General features: G+C 35.5%; 1 protein-coding gene across 1 annotated transcript in view; it reads right to left on the bottom strand.

The window, feature by feature from the left end:
* The window catches only part of ADGRG7 (adhesion G protein-coupled receptor G7), a 73,600-nt gene that overhangs the window by 33,501 nt on the left and 22,753 nt on the right, over positions 1-17,346 (bottom strand). The window contains exons 3-8 of the mRNA XM_051985197.1: positions 14,464-14,568; positions 11,671-11,783; positions 7,244-7,393; positions 3,530-3,612; positions 1,424-1,563; positions 1,199-1,303 (exon numbers count right to left, since the gene is read on the bottom strand). Coding sequence (XP_051841157.1) covers positions 1,199-1,303; positions 1,424-1,563; positions 3,530-3,612; positions 7,244-7,393; positions 11,671-11,783; positions 14,464-14,568 — 696 coding nt within the window. The remainder of the gene's footprint in view (positions 1-1,198; positions 1,304-1,423; positions 1,564-3,529; positions 3,613-7,243; positions 7,394-11,670; positions 11,784-14,463; positions 14,569-17,346) is intronic.

The following is a 17,346-nucleotide window of genomic DNA, read 5'->3' as shown; positions in this document are numbered from 1 at the left end:
ATCATTTATCTATCTATGTCTATATTGGTCTTTTTTTTTTTTTTTGAGATGAAGGCAGAGTAGATCTTATAGCTTAAGTTTCTTTATATCTTTGTTTTTCTTGTTTTGCCATACTTATAAAATTGTTCAAAAGTGAGCAAAAATGATAACTATTATTTCCCTGAACCTCAGGATTTTGAAAACTTTCATTTCTGAAATACCTCAGAACTTGGTCATATTCAGTCATGAATTACTTGGTGGGCAAAGAAATGTTGTATCAATCTCAAGACTTTTTGATAATGATAAAGATTGGAGGGGGTGTAGGAAAACTAGGACACTAATAACTTGTTGGTGGAGTTGTGAAATGATCCAACCATTCTGGAGAACAATTTGAAGCTATGTCCAAAAGGCTATCAAAGTGTGCATACCTTTTGATCCAGCAGTTTCTCTACTGGGTCTATATCCCAAAGAGATCATATAAAAGAGGAAAGGACACATATGTGCAAAATGTGTTTATAGTAGCCCTTTTTGTAGGGGCAAGGAAATGGAAATTTAGTGGATGTCCATCAGTTAGGGCATGGCTAAATAAGTTATGATGTATGAATATTATGGAATATTACAGTTTCATAAAAAATTATCAGAGGGCAGTTAGATGGTGCAATAAATAGAGCACTGGCCCTGGAGGAAGGAAGGAAGGGAGGGAGGAAGGAAGGTAAGAGGGAAGGAAGGAAGGCAGGCCCTGGAGAGACTACATGAATTGATGCTAAGAGAAGTGAGTAGAACCAAGAAAACATTGCACATGGCAACAAGAAGATTATGCAGCTATCAATTTTGATGGATGCTGCTCTTTTCAACAATGAGGTGATTCAGGCCAATTCCAATAGACTTGTGATGGAAAAAGTCATCTACATCCAGAAAAAGAACTATGAGGACTGAATGTGAATCACAAAATAGTATTTTCACCTTTTTATTGTTGTTTACTTGCTTTTTGTTTACTATATTGGATTGTTTGCTGTCTAAGGGAGGAGGCGTAAGGGAGAGAGAAAAATTTGTAACACAAGGTTTTGCAAGGGTGAATGCTAAAAATTACTATCTTTGCATGTATTTTGAAAATAAAAGGCTATTATCTTTTTTTAAAAAAAAAAGAGAAAGAAGGCTTTTTGTTCTCAACTTAATTCAGGTACATTATTTTTAAAAAATAGAAGAGTCAAAGACCTACCTTGTATGGTATTGATTAGGACCTGCAACTCCATTTGGTCCTCTAGTTGTAGCGTCTTATTTATATCTGTTTGTATTTGTTTTGAATCCAGAATGTTATTAGTTCCTATGAAAAGGAAAATTTGACACCCCCCAAAAAAATTTAATAAAGAAAAAATAATCACTGCTGTTGACAAGAATTTTGATAAATGATGTTAATGTTGGTAAATAAAGAAAAATCACTCACCTCTTTGAACAGAAAAAAGAACAGCTACAGGCTGTGAAGTATTTTCTGTGGGGAGGTCAACAGATTGAAGGGCAATGTTGGGCTGGACTATAGATTTATTCATCAAAGACGAGGAATAAGTCTCCAATTCTTTAGTGAGGCTGCATTGATAGAAAAGAGAATATTATTTAGGTGTTCTCATGAAATTATACATATGACTTTTTCTCTAAAGTCCATAGAAATACTAGAGCATATGCCCATAGCCTTTTTTGACTCAGAGATTTACTACTCCAGATACATAGATAGATAGACCTATACACACACACACACACACACACACACACACACACACACACACATATATATATATATATATATATATATATATATATATATATATATACACATACATATATATTTGTGTTTATATGCCAAAAAGAAAAGATTCACAAACCAAATATTCTCAGCATTACATTTTTGTGTAGAACTAGAAAACAAAGTCAATGCCCATAGAATGGCGAACATCTAAAGAAATTGTGGTACATGAATACAATAGAATATGATTATACTATAAGAAACAACAAATATAAAAATTCAGAGAAGCATCAAAAGACTTATATGAAACTGTTGAAGGGTGAAATGACCAGAATTAGGAAAATTACATCCTCAATGATTACTACAAAGTAAGGAGAAATAATCAAATAAACAAAACAATAAAAACTGAATACTGACTAATTATAATGACCAAGTTTGATCTTTAAAAAAAGATGCAAAATTTATATTCCCTGTTTTTTATTGAAGTGGGGAACTATGGGTACAGGACACTGTAAAAACTATTGTAAAAGTGAAATTGAACTATTCCCATTTAGGCTTTGGTGCTTTGTTTAGTCAAATTATTCAAAAGTATGGCAGTACAGTAAGAGATGAAAATGATAAAAAAAATTTTTAAAAGTTGTAAAGATTCTGTGGTGGATTGCACAATGTGACTAAAAGTTTGGTCATTATCTCTACAGAGAAGTCATGTATCATTAAATACATGTATAGCTAAGTCACATATTTAAGCCAGGAACACACTTATTATGTGGTTGATGAATCTTTGCTTGCAATTGTGATAGATTATTTGTATTTTTTTTCCTTAGAATTGTATTGTCTAGGAGCACTTAGTCCCTAATATCCTACTGTATTTCACTGTAGTTTTGACTAGGGGGTTTCTTCCAGCTCTATATCTACAATCCTATGATTTTTTATGTAGCCTCTATATGGAATTGTATTCTGTTATGTAGCTGGTATATACCTTGAAGGTCTCTCTTCTAGCTATAGATCCAAAATTATATGATCCTCAATATTCAGGGCTAATAAAACCTATTGATTTACGTGCATACTAATCAATTCCCCAGAAGAAATAGGGGAGGTCATACTGACCTAAGGATCTGAACAGACTTAATGTGATAGCAGTACAGAGGCCTGAAGCTTGGGATGAGGGAGCTGGAAGAAGGGAAATACCTTGCAGACTAACCACTCACCAATGCAGTGAGTGACTTGGACAGAAGGTAGCACGGTATGATGAAAAAAAAGATTGGATTTAGAATCAAGGGACCCGGGTTCAAACTCCACCTCTGATGTTGACCACTTCTGTGACTCTGGGCAAGCTATCTGGGGAGACTTCAATATCCATACCTATAAAATGCATGATTTGGATGAGATGGGTTCTGAGGTCCCTTCCTGATCTAGATCTGTGATGCTGCTGACATGGCAACAAAACAGAGAATAAAAAGATGGGATGACATTTCCAATATGGTCCTTCCAGTTGGGCAAATAGGCTACAGCGTAGACTAGAAGCAGTTTACACAATCTCTAAAGCACCAGAGCTATGATGACTATGCTTGTCCCTATAAGAATATAGGTTTGCAGCCAATTGGACACAATAGATAACCAATTAGAAATTAGAATCATTACTCCAGCCGAATTCATAAAATATATGGGAGAAATTAAGCCACCTGTTGCCAATGATTGCCAAATATTATTGACAATATTGTCAATAAACAAATAATTAAATGCATTAATAAATGAATGGATGAATGAATTATGCTCCATTATATTTTATTTCTAAATTGTAACTATGCTTACTTTACAAAGCTGCTAGAATTTTCAAAAATAGCTTCTTTGGCATCTAGAAGTTGGCTTACTGTGGTTACTGCAATTTTCTTTGCCTGATAAAGAGAAAGAACCAAAAGTTCAAACAAATCAATTGATCTTCCATGAACATTAGAGAATAAGAAACTTCTTTCTAAATTACATGAAAAGAAATCAGGTAGAAGTAACAGAGAGAGGCAGAAAGTGGATTATGAGCAAAATCTGGCAACAATCTGCCCAAAGGTGAATCAATGTTTTTTTGTGGGATGACATCACAATATGGGAAGGTACACAAAAGGGGGAGAAGGGAATATATGATATTCCAGGATTAAATAAAGGGCTAGAAATGAGGGGAAAGTGACCTCTCTGACCTCTCAGAAAGAGAAGAGCCTTTGGAGGCTGAAGTGAGGAGAAAGGGGAAAGGTTTGAAAAGGGTAAGAGAGAGTAAGAAACCTCCTTGCTTTGGAGGCAGAAAAGGATTCAGTTGGTAAATGCTACTATGGGTGAAGAGAAATGGTCTGTGAAGGGAGATGGAGACTGCATTTGATGTGACCTAGGGAATTTGGTACTTGAAATATAGGGAGTGATTTGGAATTCCAGGAGCAATTGCACCTGGGGGAGTGGAAGAATACAATGAGGAGATTTTGAGGAAAATGGGGAAATAAAGGTAACTAGGAGACGGTACAGATGATTGGTGGGCTGCATAATCAGGGGTGTAGTCCCTACCATGAGGCAGTGTCCCCTTTGACACCTACAAATGGTGATGTTCTGGGAGTGAAATGCAATCAGAGAATGAAGGTCTAGGGTAGACAGAGAGGATCGATAATGAAGACAATGAGACAAATCCTTTGTGAAAGGGAAGTAAAAACAATGTTAAAAATTGATAAATGGAACTAATTGAAAGAGAAAAAAGGAATGGGAAATATATATATGTAACCAGATAAAAAGAAAGAAAATAAAAAGGAACTGATAAGCAAAACCCCAAAGAAAAAGGGATAACAAATGAAAGATCAGAGGTGAAAGAAAGAGAGCCAAGGGGAATAGGACTATTTCAAGAAAGATTAAAGTAACTGAAGGAACATAATATTATGTTTACATCAAAAGAGAAAAAAATCATAAATTATAAAAAAAATTACAGACAAATAAAAAAATATAAACACAACTCTTATAATTTTAGATGTGAACACACATTATACATGTTTTGATCAGTTGTGTTATTGATTTTTCCTCTCAAAAAAACTTATATGGGATGGCTGTCTGGGAAGGGAAGGGATAATCATGATGATGTAAGAAATGGAAGGTATCTGTAAAAAATTTTTTTAAATAACTGCATAGTGTTGTGCCAAAGTTCCCTTTTAATGTTGTGACCCAATTTCTCCAATTGTCCTATTTAGTTATTCTGCCTCAGGTTATAACCTTTCCCTCTTAATGTTTGATGAGAAAAAGGTCTACCTCAGTTGCTCTGCCCCAAAACCCCAGGCTATAATCATTACCTCTTAAGTGGTTGATGAGATAAAGGTTTTATATCTTTAGGTTATAGATATTCCTTCTTAATGTTTGATGGGATAAAGTTTTATCCATTTTAGATGTCATTAGAATATCAGTCATCTCCCTCCATTGTGTCATCCTAGGGGCCTCCCTCACCATTAGGTTATCCCCACCCAGATACCTCCCCCATCATGTCATTGTTATTGTTGTCCTATAAAAAAGCTTGCTCTCTGATACTTAGGGCTGGATTCTTTGAGATGGTAGTCTCGTCCAGCCCTGGGACCAAGATCCATTTGGTCCCAGTATCTCTCTCCATTTAATAAACTATTGAATTGGTCTTTAACCTGTCTTGCTCAGTTTCTTCGGCATTATACATAGTTCAACAAGCCTTTGTTAATCACAATTCATTGTTCAGTCATGTCTAATTCTTCATATTCCCATCTGGAGTTTTCATGGCAAATATGCTGGAGTGGTTCACCATTTCCCTCTCCAGCTCATTTTACAAATGAGGAAACTGAGGCAAACAGGATTAAGTGATTTTTAAGCTGGTAAGTATTTGAGTCTAGAGTTGAATTGGGGAAGATGAGTTTCCCTGACTTCAGGTTCAGTGCTCTCTCCCCTGCCCCACCTACCTGCCATTAGTCAATGAGAACACAAAGGCTAAATACAATGAAACACACTATTCTAAGAAATTTGCAATCCCTTGTTTTTTTTCTTAAATTAAATTTATTTCTCTTTATTCTACTCCTCTCATAGAAAAAGCAAGAAAAACAAACCCCCTGCTACAACATGTATAGTCAAGCAAAATAGCCATCTCCAAAATCTTAATCTGCACTGATTTCTTCACCTTTCTGTCAGCTGATAGATAGCAGGTTATAACCTCTTCAAAAGATACAAATCTAGATATATATGTAAATTCTTGGGAGTAGAGGTAGAGAGGAGGGATGGTGGGTGATTTAAGGATATGTATACATATATTTATGTTATCAACTATAATCTAACGATGCTAATCTATAGTAGGCAACTAGGTCTCCTAGTGAACAGAGAGCTAGAACTGAAATCAGGAGTTTAACTCCAGCCTTAGACACTTAATAGCTATGTGAACCTGGGCAAGTACTTAAGTATTTTCTGCCTCAGTTTCCTTATCTATAAAATGCAGATAATTATAGCACTTAACTCCTAAGGTTGTTCTAAGGATCAAATGAGATAATATTTGTAAAGCATTTTGCAAATCTTCATGCTATATAAAAGCTAGCTATATATACATATAGCATATATAAGCACATGAAGCCCAGCAGCTTTTTAGCATCTCTAAATCAAATAAAAATATTACTTTTTCTTACATCTGTCTCCTGAGCCCACATATTCAGACATCCCCATAACGTTTCCTTGCTGTTCCTTGAGACACTCATTCACTGTCCCCTGTGCCTCTTTTCCTTCCTCATCTTTCCCTCCTGATTTCTCAGGCTTCTTTCCAGTTCCAGCCTAAATCTCAGCTTCCTTAGTAAAACTTTAAACTGTGGGCTCCAGCTGTATGTAGTCTTGTAATAGAATGTTGGAGTCATGAAATTATTTGTTATTAATCAATAAAATTTGGTTTCTATATTTATTTTATATACCTATATGTCTAGGGTTGCATAAAAATTTCTGTGGAGAAAAGGGATCCCAAGTGGGAAAAGTTTCAAAAGTCCTGATCTACGGGAAACATTTTCAGATCTGCCTTAATTCCAGGGCCTTGTCTCTTTAATTATTTCCCATTTGTCTTAAGTATATCTTGTTTTTACATAGTTGATTGCATGAGATTATAAGCCTCTTAAGACCAGGAACTGTCTTTTACCTTTCTTTATACCTCAATACTTACAATTCCTGGCACATAGTAGATAATTAATAAATATTTATTGATTGACTAGATTTATACGAACAAACTTATGTAATCATAATTAAGAGAAAGCAGCTTCAAAAGGCTGAGGATGCTGATAACCTGTGGGAATCCAGAGGCCAAGTGAGAGAATATTGGTTAAAGCACCAGATTGAGATAACAGTACCTGAGTAATAACACTTGATGCTTTCTTTCCTGATGATTAAAGCAAACAGGAGAACGTGTGTTGGATCACATATTTAACAAAATAAAAAACACATTTTCAGTGACAAACGCTTTCCCCAGTCCTAGATCTGGAACAACGGGTGGGTTGTGTTTTTGTGGAGCCCTGCGAGTTTTACCTCATCTGTTGCATTTCTGGACTGGTTGAAAATCTGCTGCACCACAGTGATAGCAGATGAGACATTCTCAGCGGTCAGCTTGTTTGTATCGGAGGTTAAAAGCTGGACTTCCATAGAAATGTTAAGAGATTGTTCTGGGATATTTTCTACCTGTTTAAAACAAAATGAAACAAAACTTTCCCCAGTTTCACACATTTATTTGCACACTTTTTTATAGATATCATACAATCTTTTGAAAAATGATTTTGCATGAGGCTGCCTTTTCCCACCAAGTAGTTCAGTACTTCTGGCTGTTTTAATCAATCTTACTAAGCGTCTACTATGTGCCAGGCTTCTAGCATTTTCTTTGCCTGTCCTTACTCACCCCCCAACCCCAAATGCACTCCTAGCTCATCTCTGCCTACTGGTTTCCTTGTTTGTTTGTTTTTTAATTCTAGATAAAACATCATTTTCTATAAGGAAGTCTTTTCCCACCCCTTAATTCTATTATCTTCCCTCTTAATTATTTCCCATTTATCTTATCTATGTATATATTTGTTTATTTGTTGTTTTCCCTCCTTAAAATGTGAGCTCCTTGAGGCCAAGAATAGTATCTTTTATCTCTTTTTAGTATCCTCAGTGCACTTGCTGTTTTTCAGTTGTGTCCAACTAATGACCCCACTTGGGGTTTTCTTGGCAAAGATACGGGAGTGGTCTGCTGTTTCCTTCTCCATCCCATTTTACAGATGAGGAAACTGAGGGCAAAAAGATTTAAGTGACTTGCCTAAAATCACACAACTGGGAAGATCTGAGTTAGGATTTGAACTATCCTTCCACTGTGCCACCTGTCTCCTCCTCTTCCTCCTTCCACACTCATCTTCCTCTCTTCCCTTCCTCCCTTCCTCTTCCTCCTCTTTTTCCTCCTTCTCTTCCTCCTCTACTTTCTTAAGTGTTTAATGCATATTTATCGGTTCCTAGGATCACTAATTTTAAACTGGAAAAGACCTTAAAAAGCATAAAGTTCAAAAAGGTTAAGTAATAAAGACTGTCCAAGGTTACATAGATAACAAATGATAGAGTTGGGATTTAAACCTATCTCCTAATGCCTAATCCAGCCATTTTTCTTAATACCACACTGCCTCCCAAAGGTCAAAATCGGCAAAACAATACAAATTAGAATTTCCCCCACTATTTTAGGACTTTTCAAAAATAGAATAGTATTGGAAACATGAGAGATGACCTTTGAAAGTTTTCTTCAGTTTCATAACCCTGTATGTAGATAAAAGGAAATCAACAAAATAGTTCATTTAATAAAGTTGAATATAAGCATTCATGTTCTTTAATTCTGGCTAGATGGCAGCACTCTTTCAGAAAACAAATCAGAATCCCAGACTGGACAACTCTTGCTTCTAGGCAACAAGATTGGATTGGCAAATAGGGTAATCAGAGTTCTTATGATAGAATTATATGGAGGAAGGCTGGTTTAGGGGGATTGACCCAGCCACTCCTGAGCAAAATTTTAAAACAAGCAAAATTTGTCCTCTTTTTCTTAATCCTCGATCTCTTTTTACCCTAACTTGTCACCTCCTACACATCCCTGTTCATTCCCTCCCCTCAAGGAAAAAACAAAAAAAACAAAAAACTCAATATGTAGTACCTTGGTCCCTTCCTCAAATGGAAAAATAGAATAAAACTAATTGACATTATATTCTTTTTTCCTTTCCAGGCTGCACTCAGAATTCTTCCAGTTTTATTTTATAATATCCCAGAAACCTCTACACTTTAGAAGCTTACTTCCCCCCTGAATTTCACACACTGGAAGCACTGTTGGCCCCTACAATTTCTCCTTTCCAGTGACTGATTCCATTTTTGGGAGGAAGCCCGGGTGAATCAAATTTTCCTTCCTCTTCAGATTACACTTCTGAGTATCTTGGATTTTATGCCTCAGAAACCTCTGAACATCACCTTTTTGCTCAGTTTTATATGTAGTCTTCTACCATTAGAATGTAAGCTCCCTGAGGGCAAACACTTCTGTTTGTATTTATATTTCTTTTACTTAGCACAGAGTTTAGCACATAGTAGGGGGTTAATGAATACTTTTGACTGGAAGTTTGACATGAGTGCTCTTGGCTCCAAAGTTTAGAATTTTGGAATTATGATTACTAGTTCTATCTCTTAAATTTGAAATTTTTGATCATCTGACTTGTTAATCTCAGAGATCGACATAATATAAAGAATGCTAGATTTGGGAGCTGAATTTGAATCATGGTCCTATGACTTGCAACTTTTGATACCTTGGGGATGTCACTCTCTGAGTCTCAGTTTTCTTAATTATAAAATGAATTGATTGAACTAGTTGGTTGAAAGGTTCTTCCAGTGCTAAATCTATGGTTTAGATCAATCTCCTTATTTTTAAAGATGAAGCAAGTTGCCCATGGTCACAGAGTTAACCTGTGACAGAACTGAGATGGGAATCTGGTTCTTGCCTCCTCTTAGGACACGTTTCAATATCTCAGGTATATTTGTATTTTATAGGAAGACACAGATGAATTGGGTAATGTTTAATCCAAAGGAATGCATCTATATGTAGGAGTACAAATTGCCTCCTTTCACCCCCAACTCCCAGTGGAACAGGCTACTGAGTTAGGAGGTGGTGATTTTTCCAAAGCTAGAAAAGATTGAAAGATTACTTACAGAGGCTGTAGTAAAAGGGCTTCTTCTATTCAAGTAAGAGTCAGACTAGATAAGATCTGAGTTTCCTTCCAACTTGAAGATTCTAGGATCCTAATCACAAGGGCAACTTTTGGGGCTAAATGGCATCTAACCCCTTTGGGGCTCTCAGCACAGTGTCCCTATGTCTCAATGGGAGCCTCCAGGTTGCTAACATATTATGGAGTTTTGTATTCCAGGCAAAGGATTCTAAACTTTATTCAATGGGCAATAGTGGGAAATTGTGGGGTTTTAAGCTGATGAATGGCTTGCCCAACGCATGTAAATATGACTACTGCTATGTGAAGGAGAGTCTAGAAAAGCTTGGAATTAGACTTTTAGGAGGTCTCAAATTGCCCATGTGGGGGCAGCTAGGTGGAACATTGAATAGAGAGCCAGCCCTGCAGTCAGAAAGACTCATCTTCCTGAGTTCAAATCCAGCCTCATATACCCCTAGCTTTGTGAACCTGGGCACATCACTTACACTCTTTGCTTCAATTTCCTGTAAAATGAGCTGGAGAAGGAAAATAGCAAATCACTCCAGTATCTTTGCCAAAAATACAAAGAAAATGAGGCTATAGAGTCAGATCTGATGAAAAACGACTGAGCAATAATAATTGCCTATGTGGATTACGCTAGGGTGACAGAATAAACAGATAAAGGGGAAAAATTCAAGAAATATTGTGGAGATTGACTCAGAGCTTGTAACTGACTGTATGGGATAAAGCAAAGGGATGAGTCAAAGATAATAAGATTTTGAACATGGGAGGCTCAGTGAATGACTATCACTGACAGGTATAATGAAACAAGGAGGAGGAATGAATTTAGGGGAAAGAATTAGCTTAGCTTTAGACATAATAAATTTAAGGTGCTGGTAGTGATCATTCAAATAGCAATGTTCTCATGGGTCCAAGCAGATTAAAATGTAATTGGGAAATGTATAACAAAATAAATTAAAATACAATATAACAGTGAGACAAATGAAAAACCAAGAGACAATTTCTGGATAATTAATAATTAATAATTGGGCTAGTCAGGAAAAAGTGAGCTTTTTATCTGTTCAATAATTTCCCACTGCTGAGTTTCTTCTGTGGGCCTCCATTTTGGCAAGAGGTCAAATATAGCCAAACTTTATTCCCTTCCTGGCTGTACTTCTGACTTTTTGGCCTTGGATACTCTTCTCTCCCATTCCCTCTGCTTTCAGCTGCCCTTTGTTGTTGTTTTCTCCAGTTAGAATGTATACTTCTCCTCAAGTGCAGGAACTCAGGTTTTTTGGCTTATCTTTATAATCTCACATTTAGCATAGTAAACCCTTGTATATAAATGTCTGCTTCCTGCCTACCTTCCAATGTCAATATGAAATCTGAACTGAATATCAGCCTATGTCAAGTATACCCTTAATAGATATATTTGATGGAAATGGGAGATTAGATTAAGTAGAATTTAAAGGTTCCTGCTAGTGCTCTACTTCTACAATTCTATCATGTTTAGATACCTTCATTTTATCATGCAATTTTCAGCTATGATAAAGGGTGTGTTCTTTTAGAAAATGCACAATCTCACAAAATTTAAGTAGGCCTCTGTTAAATTGTCATGAAAAAAAAGTGTTCATCCTAAAAGTCCTTCTCTAAATGGGGGCTCAGAGAAGGGATGGCCTGACTTGACTTGTACTCATTGTGAGTCTAAGGTAGTGTCCCACTATTTTCCAAGGTATCTGTCAAATATGGCATAAGATGTACCTGAGCTGCCAGTGTCTCCAGGCTTTGGTTACAGTTCACTTCTGAGACATTTCCTAAGATTATGTCACCATAAATGGTCTTGTTGCAATACCTACTTGCCTTTGGCAAGCCCGCTTTAATGAAAAGAAAAATATTACAATTAGTCCCCTCTTAAAATCCTATACTGTTCCCACATTAAGAGATGACCATGAACCAGAAGCACTCCATCACAATTATGTAACCTAACTTGTTCAACCATTCCCAAATTGATGGGCATCCCTGCAATTTCCAGTTCTTTATCATCACAACAAGAGCTGCAGTAAACATTTTAGAACATGGAGTTTCCCTTTATTTTTCCCAAATTATCTAAAGAAACAGACCAAATAGTGTTATTGTTGGGTCAAAGGGTATAGGTAGTTTAATAATTCTTTGAGCATAATTTCAGATTGCTCTCCAAAATGGTTGGATCAGTTCACAATTCCACCAACAATGAATTAGTGTCCCAATTTTTCTACATTCCCTCCAATATTTGTCATTTCCCCCCTTATTATTTTAGCCAATATAGTAGGTATAAAATAACTCAATCTTGTTTTAATTTACACTTATTTAATAAATAATGATTTAAAACATTTTATCATGTGGCTATAAATTGTTTTGATTTCTTCATTGCAAAACTACCTGTTCATACCCTTTAAAAATTTATCAATTGGGAAATGACTTGCAGATTTAACAAAGTTCTTTATATATTTGAAATATGAGATCTTTATTTGATAACCTGTCATAAAATTTCTTTCAGTTTTGTTTCCTTCTAATCTTAGTTACATTTGTTTTATTTGTACCAAAACTTTTTAATTTAAAATTTTCTTCTTAATGAATTTTTTGATACTGTTGTTGTCTCTTTGCCAGTACTTTATTTAGCATATTTGTATCAATATTCCTTAGTGAGTTTTGTAGTTTTCTTTCTTTGCTTTATCCATTCTAGTTTTGGCCAACAGTATATTTGTCCAAATTGAAGGAGTTTTATGATAACCTTCATTCTCTTTTGAAAAATAATTTATGTAAAATGGTGACTATATTACAGAATGGTCCTAATGCTTTAAACATAAAGAAAGCTTAGAAGGAAGAGCATGAATTCTGCATTGGACTTATTTGAGGTGTCTATAGAATTTTCAGGAGGAAATGTCCAGCAAGCAATAGAAAATATAATACTGGAGTATAAGAGAAAAGATGAGGACTGGATAGATAGTTTGGGGAATGCTTTGCATAGCACTGATATTTAACCCATGGTAGCTAATGAAATAATCAACAGAGAGAGGATTAAGAGTTCCTAACTTGAGATTTGTGAACTTTAAAAAATTTTAATAACTGTATTTAACATAATTTTATTTCCTTTGTAATCTAAAATTTTTATTTTAAACATTTAAAAATACTATTCTGAAAAGTGGTCCATAACCTTTACTAGACTTCCCAAAGGTTACACAAAAATGCTGAGCAATTTTAATTTAATATATCATTAATAATCTCTGAGGGAGCCATTTCACATGGGTGCTGTGGCCTGAAGGAGTATATAATCAACTAATCTGAGATTAAGAAGATTGTCCATTCGTAAGACTTGTCTCCAATGCAATCACATTTACCTGCTTGCTACAATGCTTTCCCTCTTGGAACTATGCAACTTCCCAAATTACCCCCTTGCTGAGAGTACCATTTAAAAACCCATAGAATCATCTGTACAGATGTCATTAGGAAAATCATTGCCTTTCTGGGGTATCTTTCCCCTACCCTAAGAGAACACAAGTGTTCTTCAGAAAATTGACTCTGGAGCAGTAACCAGTGAATAATAATTCTATTTCTCATCTTTTAATTTTTAGTTGGACAAAGTGACTCTCACTGATTGAGAAGTTATGACTGGGTTATGACAGAATGTAGATTTCTTTACATAAAGTTTTCCTCCAAATACACTCCTCTTATGAACATCTCAATCAAGAAAGCTTTCATCCTTCCAGTTAGACCTGTACAACTTCAAAGATATCCTCAACAGTTCACTCTTCCTCCCCTTGTATATGTATATATATATATATATATATGTATACATATATATATATATATATATGTAATCAGTTGTCAAATGTCCAGTCTTGTCTGTTTTCATCTTCACATCACCTTTGCATAAATCCCATTTTCTTTCCTCTCATAGTCATCACTCTAGTTATAATACCTCTTATTTAAACTATTATAAGATCCTCCTAATTTCATACCTACTTTAAGTCTCCTCCTTCATCAAAAAATTTTCCATACAACTTCTAAAGTGATTTCCTTAAAACTGAAATTTGATCATATCACGTTTCTACTTAATAAATGGCAAAGGTTCCCTTTTGACTCTAAAGTCAAATATTGTTTTCTTCTTTATTGCATCCTTTCCAAATTTCTGTTATTTCATAAATTCCATGATATACATAAATTAGCATGATGGTAGCACACAATATAAATTTATTTAAAAGTAAATATACATATATGTAAGCATTGCTCAATTTGTCTTTTTAAAACATAAGAATACACTATCAAAAAAAACCTGTGGAAATTATTGATAATAGGTAATTCTAGGAATCTGTCAATGAAAAAGGAGGAAAAATATTTAAAATGACTACCAGGGCCAAGTGAAGGGATTTTTAAACAAATAAACTTTATTGTTATCATTTGCTTTTGCATTGCCTAAATTTCCTCCTATCCCTTTGAGACCTGTCCCATGAATCATGGTTATGACACAATATCACAGTTTTTATACCTAAGTTATACAAAGAGAATAATACATACCATTTGGGGTGTCCTTTCCACATTTCTCTATGGAAGGTCCAAATTTGTGTACTACGATAATGTCGAAACTGAATTGGCCAAAGGAGCTTTTGTTACAGAAATTAACTATATGGAAAAGAAATTCACTTAGAATTCATTAATAGAACAGACATTTTCAAATTTCAAATTACCTAGAGGTCAAAATTACCTAGAGGTGATTTAAATGGAATAAAAGGGTCCAACAAGACTAATCCCAATGTACCTTTAATCCTACCCCCTCCTATCCTCCAGAGAAGATTGCCCTCTCAAACCATATCCCTAATCTTTCACCTGGCACTATCTATTGGCACTATCATATACCATATATGTATTTGCCCCCCTCCCATTATAATATAAATTTCTTACAAGTATGAATGAATGAATTAAAATACACTATTAAGCATTTACTATGTACAAAGCATTGTGCTAAATTCTGGGAGTGTTGTTGTTTTAGTTATTTTAGAGTTTTCATAATCCCATTTGGGATTCTCTTGACAAAAATTCTGGGTTGGAATTTCCATTTCCTTCTCCAGCTCATTTTACAAATGAAGAATTGAGGTAAACAGGGTTAAGTGACTTGCCTCAGGGTCACACAGCTACTAGGCCAGATCTGAACTCAGAAAGACAAATCTTCCTGACTTTAGGCCCAGTATTCCATTCACAATACTACCTAGCTGCCCAAGTGCTGGGGATACAAATTATTTTTTTAAAAAGTAGGACAATCCCTGCTTTCAAGGAGCTCATATTCTTTTTTTTTTTTTTAATTTTTTATTTAATAATTACTTTTTTATTGACACTCGTTTCTGTTCCGATTTTTTTTTCCCCTCCCTCCCTCCACCCCCTCCCCTAGATGGCAAGCAGTCCTTTATATGTTGGATATGTTGCAGTATATCCTAGATACAATATATGTTTGCAGAACCGAATAGTTCTCTTGTTGCATAGGGAGAATTGGATTCAGAAGGTATACATAACCCGGGAAGAAAAACAAAAATGCAGATAGTTCACATTCGTTTCCCAGTGTTCTTTCTTTGGGTGTAGCTGCTTTTGTCCGTCATTTATCAATTGAAACTCAGGTCTCTTTGTCAAAGAAATCCACTTCCATCAAAATATGTCCTCATACATTATCGTTGTCGAAGTGTATAATGATCTCCTGGTTCTGCTCATTTCACTTAGCATCAGTTCATGTAAGTCTCGCCAGTCCTCTCTGTATTCATCCTGCTGGTCATTTCTTACAGAACAATAATATTCCATAACATTCATATACCACAATTTACCCAGCCATTCTCCAATTGATGGGCATCCATTCATTTTCCAGTTTCTAGCCACTACAAATAGGGCTGCTACAAACATTTTGGCACATACAGGTCCCTTTCCCTTCTTTAGTATTTCTTTGGGATATAAGCCCAATAGAAACACTGCTGGATCAAAGGGTATGCACAATTTGATAATTTTTTGGGCATAATTCCAGATTGGAGCTCATATTCTAATGAAGGAAAACTATCTTTCTTTGGGCCCTGGACTACCTGATCTGAAGCATCTCTGCCATTTGCCTTTGAATAGCTTGGCCAATTATCTGAAAGCCTTGACAGATCACACAGGACTAACACAGACAGGTTGTAAAACAAATATTTAAGTGAGAAAGTGCCACTGATCCTCTTCTGAGTGGTGACTGGTATGGCTCATCACTCATAACAGTTTAAGCAGGTTTTTCCAGTCATTGACTGTTGCCATATTTTGCTTTAAACAGCTCTGTGACTATGCAAATGATATACTCAAAGGATTACACAGTGTTTCCTCCATGCAGCTAATGGACTCCTAAAATGTTGTTCAGTCATTTCAGTTGCAAGAATGTTAGATAGGGCACTTGGGTTCAAATACCTGCTCCCAATACTTATCACCTATGTGTTTTTCAGGTAGTAATTTAACCTCTCTGTATTTCAATGTATAAGGGGCTCTAAGATCCTTTCTACCTCTATCTCTAGTTCTAAGATCCTAAATCAGAGGTCCAGATAAAAACAAACAAATATATTACAACAAGTACTAGATTTCTGGGATTTTCTTGGCAAAGATACTAGAATGTCTTGCCATTTCCTTCCCCAGCACATTTTACAAAGAAGGAAACTGAGGTAAATATTGTTAAGTGGTCTACCCAGGTTTACATAACCAGGCACTGTTTGAGACTGGATTTTAACTCAGGTCTTCTTGACTCCTCCTAAAGTATATTTCTGGGATGGTTGGTTAAGTAACCGAAGAAGAAATTTCAACTTCTATTATTGTTATCAACTGAATTTTTAGGATGACCTGATTATTGTAATTATTACCCAGGTGTCACAACCTATTGCCTTATGGCTTCACTCGACATTTCTGTGTTTAGGCTGGCTAAGCTGAGGCTTCCCTTCCTGATCACTATTCTTTATTTTCTCAAACTATTCATGTCTGCCCTGCGTTCCAATATTTATTCCACACTTCTGTACCTTTTCTTTGTGCCTTCTGGAACTTCTAATATGAAAGACAATTTCTTTACAAAGAGTAGATCTGTGCCCACTTCTTAGGAATTACTTTGATTTTTTTATTTACTTAAATGTATAAATGTTTCACCTGAATAGAATACAAGTTCCTTGAAGACAGATATTGTTTCACTTTATCTTCATTATCTCTAGCACTTAATACTGTCTAGCACATAGGCTGTGTTTAACAAGCATTTCTTGAACTACTAAACTGTAAGATTCTTGACAATAGGAACTGTCTTTTGTCTTTTTTGAGGATCCCCTTTTACACAGTACTGGGCAGATAGTGGGAGTTTTACAAATGCTTGTTGAATGACTATTGACCAATTATGTTATCCTCATATAAGGTTCCATATAG

This window comes from Antechinus flavipes, chromosome 3 (genome assembly GCF_016432865.1).
Source record: "Antechinus flavipes isolate AdamAnt ecotype Samford, QLD, Australia chromosome 3, AdamAnt_v2, whole genome shotgun sequence".
In the NCBI taxonomy this organism is placed as follows: Eukaryota; Metazoa; Chordata; class Mammalia; order Dasyuromorphia; family Dasyuridae; genus Antechinus; species Antechinus flavipes.
The sequence above is the reverse complement of the archived record's forward strand: the minus strand, read 5'-3'. Positions and strand labels throughout refer to the sequence as shown.